General features: G+C 42.4%; 1 protein-coding gene across 2 annotated transcripts; it reads right to left on the bottom strand.

The window, feature by feature from the left end:
• Window positions 1–1528: 1528 nt before the first annotated feature.
• TFPI2 (tissue factor pathway inhibitor 2) lies at window positions 1529–8105 on the bottom strand. Of its 2 annotated transcripts, none has more exons than XM_041408894.1 (5): window positions 7553–8105; window positions 7285–7464; window positions 6589–6768; window positions 5112–5285; window positions 1529–2632 (listed from the first exon to the last, which is right to left on the bottom strand). In XM_041408894.1, exons 1-5 carry the CDS (start codon window positions 7632–7634, stop codon window positions 2529–2531), a joined length of 720 nt encoding a protein of 239 aa, XP_041264828.1. In that variant the 5' UTR covers window positions 7635–8105; the 3' UTR covers window positions 1529–2528. The 2 variants fall into 2 exon arrangements, with proteins under 2 accessions (XP_041264828.1, XP_041264829.1); XM_041408895.1 differs by having other exon boundaries at window positions 1529–2629.
• Window positions 8106–8894: the final 789 nt, after the last annotated feature.

Raw genomic sequence — 8894 nt, 5'->3', positions numbered from 1 at the left:
ATGTAATAGCTTCAATAAGGAACTGAAAAAATCTTCCATGAGCACTTCCTTTCCCTGCCCCACCTCCTCCAGAATACTCTACAGCCTGCTCACTATGAAACCCTGTGAAAAACATGGTTTATGTTAAATTTCCCCATGATACCAGGTAGATAAGGGATTAAAACCCAAGCCTGTGATATTTCACTATGTACTTTAGCAGCAAGCCCTTAGGCTTTAAATTATATTTTTATGCAAGTAAAGAAAGTGCCCATGGAGCAGCTGAATTACACAGGTGCTGCAATGGTCACTGCAACATCCTGGTCTATCAAGACAGCCCTTGCTGAGTCCCTGAGTTGGCATGAACAGAGGAGTGCCAAACTCTTGGATCCTTCCCAGGACATGAGCAGGGTATTGGATTACTCAGGGCATGCTATAATGTGTGAGAAGGCACCCAATTCTGGATCAAAAACTAGAGTGAAGCTGCTCTCAGATTTGGGGCTCCCTTTAAATTCTAGGTCCACTTTTGTATCCCATCCAAAGATACTCCTGTGAAAGTCAAAGACACAGAGAGATAGGGACTAATAGTAATTTCTCAAACACAATTCCAAAGATCATATATATTATATAACCCATGTTGCTGTTAAAAGACAGCCATCTTTTACAGTTATAAACTTTGTTTAAATTGAATTTCGACTTCCTAAACACGCTTGTTTTTATAAGCCATGGTCTGAACATGAAACGAACACAGCCCTAAAGGTCAGTGTTAGGTATGAAAAGATGTTCAGAGGACACTGGGCTGCTGCTGTAAACAGCACAGCCAAAGTTCACAACTAACAGGAAGGGATATGGGCAATGTCCACAGGTATTGTGCCCTGGCTCCCCCCAGGGAGGTTATATTGGCCCCTTTCTGTTTGAAGGCTGGCTACCAAGAGGTTTGGCATGGGACAAGCACTCAAAACCGTGTCACCAGTTACCATTGTCTGCCACAGTGTCCTCCTTCATCTGCACCAAGTAAGAGATGACTAAATTAAAAAGGGGTTTTGAGACCAAAAACCAGAAATGGAGTGACAGAAAGAAAATGGCAAGCATAGACAACTGCTTTAATCGAAAATCTGGCAGTGAAAGAAACATCAATAAGAAAATCAGATCTTGACTAGTTCACCCGTCATGTTCCCTCTCCAAAATAGGTTTAAAGCACACACCTGAATTATTCTAACTGAAAGCCAGTGTAATTTCAAACAAATAGTTTGTAACCCACACAAAAGCTATTCAGATAGTGCAACATCAAACAGGAGCCCCAGCAGCAGACAATAAACTAAACTAAGCACCCCTTTGAGAGCAGCTCTTTCGAGAAAGCCAGCTGAGCTACAAAACTGCTGGGGATGATTAATATCAATGCAATTTATTGGCTTTCTTCAAATACAGACCTCAGTGTAAGGAAATAATTGAAGAGACAACTAAACTCTGTTAAGAGTCATAATTAAGAAATTAAAGGTTCCAGTACACATATTGGTCTATACAATGCATTCAGGATAATGACAGAACAAGCTTTTTTTTCCACAAAAAATACATTTTATTAACATTACTTATGAAATATTGTAGGTGAAATTAACTGAAATTCAGACATGACTAAAATACAAAATATAAAAGAATGTGCAAAAGTATCACCATAGGCATAACCTACCATAAGAAATATAAAAGTGCCTCAAAAGAGGGAATACTCTTTTGTAGATGAAATTTGCAGAAACTTCTGCTGCTCCGCTTCAACAGCCACTGCATTATCACAAATATCAAAATCTTCTGCAGATGTACTCAGCATAGCTCCATTAAAATCAGTAAAACTATGCTGATTAATGCCATATGAGGATCTGGAGTAACTCAGCAAAATTTTCAAATGTCATGGAAAAGTAATGGCTACATTTTTATTTTAATACTCAACTAGCTTATTCATTGCCTTTGTCAGTGTTTATCAAGGCATCCTTATTCCAAATTCTCTCCTGAGGGATGAGCTGCATTTAAATTTATACTTCTTTTACTGTAATGAAGACTTCTGAAAGCCTTTATTATGAACATTAACTGTAAATGACAATCTATTTAAATGATAGGGCCAAAGTATGTAAATGGCAGGGCAATAAACCTCTGAACACACTTGTGAAAAGTTACTTTTCTTTAGCAAGCAGAGGATGCAAAAAAAAAAAAAAATGAAATCCATGGTAGATTTTCAGTGTTGGACTCTCCTTATTTATAATAACACACATTTGATTTTTCAAATTTTAATTGATTTGCAACAGCTGAAACATTCCCCCTATAAAAACATGGAAATCTAAACAAGTCTTTCCAAAATATTATTGCAAAGACAACACAGCAGAAGAACCAAACTTAGGTTCATTCTTCTATTAAATGCAGTTCCTTACAAAAAGGTAAATTGCTTAAAAAGCAGCTCTGAAAGACAGAACTATGTCAGTATAAAACTTTGTGAAAAAATATTTTACAAAAGAAGAAAGTGGAATTGACAGAAAATGTTTCAAACATCCAAATGCACATCAGCTTTAAGACTTCAGGTTATACATCTGAGACTTTTTCTTCAGTTTTCTCACTATTTTTCTGCGGGATACATTTGTTGGCTTGTTGATACTTGGTTTCTGATTTCCTGCTAACAAAACAAAGGAAGCAGTTAGGGAAACTGAATGAAAAAAACTGTTACCACTTGTAATTGTTTGAATTTTGTTCACATTACACTGCTCACTGTCCAATAATAACAAACATACCAGAAACTGTAACATGTGTTCCTATTCCCTATTCTCACACTGTAAGGTCACCAGTGCGTTCACCTTTGGCACTGGAATCCTACTTTGCTGCTCTTTTCCTGAGCAGGCATCAAAGCCTTATCCAAGTGTCCTGCTGTGACAGCAGAATGAAACTAAATACACTGCCCTCTATTAAAAACAAAAACCAAAAAAAAAAAATCCCAAAAAACAAACCAAACAACCAAACCAAAAAAATACCCCAACCTGTTCTTACATTTCTCTGAACAGTGGGGCAAAGGTTAAAATATAGCCAGTGCTTGTGGGAGATGTAAAGATAAAATTATTTGAGTTTCTGCACAGAACTCACAGAAGCTGCAGAGTGGCCTAAGACAGTCACAGCTAATGCCAGACATGCTTTCAAAGGCTGCCTGAATTGTGTGAGAGCAATTCAGAAAACAAGTATTCTGCTCTTAACTAAAAATCTTAATCTTTATGCTACCTATTTACCAGCATGCAGAGCCACTGTGGCCAGTTCCCAATTCTTTTGCTGTCACCCCAATGCATTTGCTTTCTTTTCCAATATAAACTTTTAAAGATGAAATTAATCACAAACCTTTTCACTCAAAACACTATAGGTCAGCTTAACAAACAGTCGTATATTTGCAGAGAGAAGATCAACTGAATTCAACTTAAGACTCCAGGAGGTAACATGAAAGCTGCTGAGGAGGAAATAATTGAAGCAGAAGAGGAGGAGTGGCTTAAGTTGCCTGAATTATTTGCTTAATGTTGCTGTGCACTCCCAAGCTACAGAAATGAATATGCATAGCACAACATTAATCAGCACTAATTATGCCCTTAACTTTGGTCTTCAGCTGTACCAAGCCCTACTGAACTGTGAAATCCCCGAGTTGATGAAAAAGCTTGTAGATGATACTTTGCATGTGGCTATCTGGTGCTCTAGTTCCAAGAGAGACAGCATCTCCTTACCTCTTTCTTCCTCATACACAAAAAAAAAAAAAAGTGAGGAAGAGAGAATCCCAGGTGAATCTGGCTGGGTGTGGGCAGGGGCAGTGTGGAGGTGAGATGCTGCTGAAGAAGGAGGTTCCTTCCTCCTCTCCCTGCACTCTCCACACTGGAGCCTGGCCGGACCACTTCACAGGTAGTAATGGATGTAAATTAGATAATAACACGCATCTCAGACATCTCAGATAAACTTAACATACTATTAGAGACTCTCTCATAATACAATGGCAGAGACACACTCAGACGTGTCATCCACAGAAATATTACTGTCATGACTAACTGGCAGGCAGCATTTTTATTTCTGAGGACTGTGCTCAATCCTTGCCCCAGCCCTGGATTTCCAGCCCAGAACTGACGAATCATCTCCCAGCATACGGCTTCTGACTATACAACCTCAATACTGAAGTACTCAGACCTTGTGCTTATTATGTTTAAAACAGAGCTGCTTTTTAGTTTTTCCTTTTCCCAAAGGTAATGTACATGTTTGATACAGCCTTAAATATCTTTCCCATTAGTATCCATTTTTAAAATACAGCACTGTGTCTGCTTCCTAAGTGTTCTGGGCAACAACTTAGAATTCTCTATCTCTCACATTTATTTTCCTATCAAGTTAATTAAATTAAGAGTATTAAAACTTGCAATAGCTGCAATATGACTGCAAATAAAAGCACAACTGCTTTGATTTACAAGCACAGTCACTAGCTGGTTTGAATAAAAGCATTAGGAAAATCAATTATCATTCCAAGCTTTCCCCCCACAGCTAGAGAAACAGCTGACGCAGCACAAGTGATGAGGCAGAAATCTTTAGTAATGTGAATAGGAAACGTGAGTAGGCAACAACGAATTGAGGAAAGATGGTAACTTCTGAAAGTGGAAAGGAAAAAAGTAAATTGATTTCACAACTGACTTTAATCCTATTTAAAACTATCCAGAATAGAAGTATATCTTAATTAGTGGTCATGGAGATACTGAACAGTTTAAAGACTGATTCCTTGTAGGCTCTGTCTTTTTGTGTGCCCTCCGCTACACTTCATTCAAATATGGTGTAACTACCTCACATCACACTGATCTTGCCAGAAGGATGTAATATTGTCTTTCAATTTTCCCTGGCCTTAAAAACATGAGTCCAAAATTACTCTTTTGGACAAAGAGTCCACAAAACATACCCCTGTAGCAAACCAAGGTGAGTAAAAGAACACTATGAACAGTTGTTACTGGTATGTGGATTGGTTTAACTGCTTGTGACTGACAAAATTTAAAAAAATAGATAAACAGAAATAAATTTAAAAAAAAAAAACAAAAAACAAACAAACAAACAAAAAAAAAAAAACACAAAAAAAAAAAAAAAAAAACCAACCTTACCTTTTCTACAGACATTGTAGCAATCCATTTCAGTGACAAAGTTGTTGGCATTTCCACCACAGCCAGTATACCTGAACTCTTTACATGATTTAGTCTTGGTGTCATAGTAATAGCGAGGCACAGAAGAGGAACACAATCCTTCATCCTTTGGGCTATAGCATAGCAAGGGGCCAGCTTGGAAAAAAAGGACAAAGGAAAAAAAGAAGAGAGAGAACAAGAAAAATTATATAAATGTAATCTCTGTATATGGCTTCTTAAAATTGATCCTGAAATAAATTTTGTGTCTAAACAGCTTTTTTCCCCCTTGACCTGACACTATTACTGATGACTTCAGAGACTTTCTACATCTTATTCCTGGCAGTTGTGAATTTGAGAAAGCAACAGACCATCCTAGAAAACAGGATTAGATCCCATAAGTGAAATTCATCAGTTCCCCCCATTTGTGGGGGAAGCTGATGAATTTCACTTATGGGATCTAATCCTGAATTTCACTTATGGGATCTAATCCCCCCCCCAATTTGTGGGGGAATCTATACATATGACAGCGAAGATTTTTATGTAATCTCATTCTGCATATACAGGAATACAGCAATAATTTCAGTGGAACAACCTCTGCAGAGAAAAAAAAGACACAACTATGCTACAATTTCCCAGCAAATTCTTCTTGCAGCAAAGAGTACAAATCCAACAACTTTCCTCAAGAGCATGTTTCTTTTTGCCTCAACAAAATTTTATTTTTTCCGCTGTGACCCCTTTATCAACTCATTGTATGTGCAACAGAAATAATGCAGCTTTCACCTAAGAAAATGCTAATAATCTGTCATCAGCCACAAATAAATGTCATCAAGCACTAATAATGCTTAGGTCAGTGACAGCTTTTACACATTCTGGTAGGTCTTCAAAGAGCCTATCTTGAACTAGATATTAATTTGGTGTTCATGTCAAAACTTAGTTATTGTCACCTGCTCATAATTGCCACCAATTTTATCTAAAGCTCAAATGGACAGACAGTGAAGAACCACATCAGGCAAAACACTTCTGTTAGAAGCTGAGCTGTTGAGTGCCAAAAACCTGAGCTGCCTACCACCATCTCTCAGTCCTGAATTTTAGAAAGGTGCTTCTGCTTTACATTACACTATCACTTCTCTGCATGTGACTGCTACAATCTCTGATACATCTTCCTCAACACAGACCTTCAACCTTATTATTTCTCTTCAGATACACCTGTACAGCTCTCTAGAAGTCAAAAAATTGATTTGGTATAGCTGTGGGTGTATTTAAGATCTCAGCATTTTTGTTCTTCCAGTAACAGCTAAGACAACATATTAAAATTAAAGTGGATAATATAAACATCTGCTTTACATAAGTCTTCAAAAATACCACTATATGGGTATTCAGAGGAAAATATCAAATGAAGTATCATCTTCATATCACTTTCAAACCATCTATTTTATTAAAAACTTGGAACAACCATTACTTTTTTCTGGCAGACAGTGGTCCACACAAGACTGCAAATCTCTGAAGTTGTTGCCATTTCCGTAACAGCCACCATAGATGAATTCCTCACACCTCATCGAGCTCAAGTTAAAGGCATATCTTCTTAGATAACTCCTGCAAGGTCCTCCATCAGCTTCCATCCGGCATAATTTGGGCACTTCTGCAGAAAAAACAATTTCATCCTCTGTAAAGCCAGCCCTTCATGCTTCACATACAGAACATGGCAGTGTAGGCAGAACAGTATTACTTCAGTTGAAGGCAAGTCCCAGTTTGTCCCACCTGCTTCTTGCTAGAGGAATCCAATGCATTAATTAGCGAATATTAAATCATATTTAAAACAATATTAAATCATATTTAAAACAATATTTAAATGCAATATTAAATCATATTTAAAACACTAATAGAGAAATTCCACATCTCATCTCTGGGTCAACTCACTCTGCATTTTCTGCCTAAAACTGACATCAGCAAGAAGCTGCAACAAGAAGGAGGGTCATCAGTTGGACTCGATCATCTTAAAGGTCTTTTCCAACCTAAACAACTCTATGATTCTAAGACTCTGCGACATATCGCGGGTGCAAAGCGTCCCGCAAAGCCAAGCAGCCTCCCCGGTATGTCCCCTCCAGCCCCCTGCCACCCCGGGGCCCTCTGGGGCACTGCCGGTCCCTGGACTCACTCTTGATGGTCCAGCAGCTCTTCTCGCAGTCGTCGAAGGTGAGGAAGTTGTTGGCGTTGCCGTAGCATCCCCCGTAGGTGAACTCCTGGCAGCTCTGCGTGTGCCGGTCGTAGTACCAGCGCGGCACCAGGGCGCGGCAGGGCCCCTCTTCGGGGGCCAGCAGGCAGGCGCGCTGCTTCTCTGCGGAGACACCAGCCACCGGGGCTGAGGCCACCGCGCCGGGGGGCGGCCCCGACCCCGCGGGGTCCCACTGAGGGCCCGCTCCTACCTGTGAGGGGGCGCTGGGCCAGCGCGGCGCAGGCCAGCGGCAGCAGCAGCGCGGGCAGCGGCAGGCGGCGGCCGGAGGCCATGGCGGGCGGGAGGGCGGGTGGCAGCAGGGTCCCGGGAGCGAGCGGCGCTTCCCCTCCGACGGCAGCGCTTTATATGCACCGAGGCGGCTTCCCCGGGCCGCCTCCTTGCGCAGGTGGTGGGAGGGGAAGGTCTGATTCAGCGGGGCAGGAGGTCGCCGCTGACCCGGCCGTCACCGGGGCGCGGAAGGCTGCGCGGTGCGGGAGTCCTGGGGCGCGGGCAGCCCCCGCCCCGCCTCGCCTCGCCGCGGGGAGCAGCGGGGGCCGGGCGGGGGGCGCCGCCGGGGCTGCCTTCCCGCAGAGCTGCGCCGCCCACAGCCCAGGGGCCTCCGCCCCGGGGCCGCGGGGGGCTGGCTGGGTCCACCCCCCGCCTCACTCACGTTACGGGATGATGCTCAAAGAGCGTTTCCTGTAAATCGCGGCGAAATCCGGGACAGGTCACTTAGCGAAAGCCCCCCTCTCTTCCCCCGTCATCCTCGCCTTTCCCCCGCCCCACCCCGAGGCCGCTCCCTTTTCGGAAGCTCCGGGTAGAGGACGGTGGGACGCCGAAAATCAAAGGCTGATCCTGCTGCAGGTCCTGATCTAGCCGGATCGAGTAGAGGCTGTGTAGCGAGCGCCGCCGAGACAAACGCGCATTAGTTTATTTCCATAGTGTAAAACGCTGATGGACTTGAGAAAATGCGGCATCGTCAGAGGGCTTGGACTTTGGGGAAACTCGAGGGGCCGAATGGATAACAACTCTGGCAGTGCAAAGAGGGATGGATTTCAGGAAATGTCATGACCTGGTTTATTCTACAGATTGTAACCCCACCAGGCAATGAGGTGTGATCTGTGGGAGGAGGGGGTGAGCAGCAAACAGCATACTTTCCCTCTCTAATCTATTAGACACATTGAATTAATTAGTGTTTACCCCAGATTGAATATAGTAAGAGAGATAAGAGTGGAGGCAAATTAGGCGTGTCCTCCATAGATAAGGACAAACTAATCTGATCTCCTATTGTTCTTCTCTGCTTCCTTTATAGGGGCATTAGGCCTCAGTCCTGCAGGCAGGCACTACCCTCGACGGGTTGCAATACCTGGAAATCTGTGGCCTGCAGGAAAGAAGCCACAGCCTGTACCAGCTGTAAGCAGGAGGCACTTCAGAGCACCCTGATTACTTGAACTGACTTTCTCTCCAAGGCTTCTGTGCTTTACTTATGTCGTGGAGGACTACAACCTAGTTTCCTGACATAGTTTTGTTTTTTATAAAGGCAAAAAAGGAGC

Source organism: Onychostruthus taczanowskii, unplaced genomic scaffold, assembly GCF_017590055.1.
Source record: "Onychostruthus taczanowskii isolate IOZ18803 unplaced genomic scaffold, ASM1759005v1 scaffold3, whole genome shotgun sequence".
Classification (NCBI taxonomy): Eukaryota; Metazoa; Chordata; class Aves; order Passeriformes; family Passeridae; genus Onychostruthus; species Onychostruthus taczanowskii.
This window is presented reverse-complemented; position numbering and strand designations above follow the sequence as displayed.

Excerpts from the sequence above, each read along its gene's own strand:
- TFPI2 (XM_041408894.1), bottom strand. The coding sequence starts at position 7,634 with ATGGCCTCCGGCCGCCGCCTGCCGCTGCCCGCGCTGCTGCTGCCGCTG. Across the intron at positions 7,465-7,552 it reads GGCCCAGCGCCCCCTCACAG|AGAAGCAGCGCGCCTGCCTG; the intron begins GTAGGAGCGGGC and ends GTGTCTCCGCAG. Across the intron at positions 6,769-7,284 it reads GAGCTGCTGGACCATCAAGA|AAGTGCCCAAATTATGCCGG; the intron begins GTGAGTCCAGGG and ends TTTTTTCTGCAG.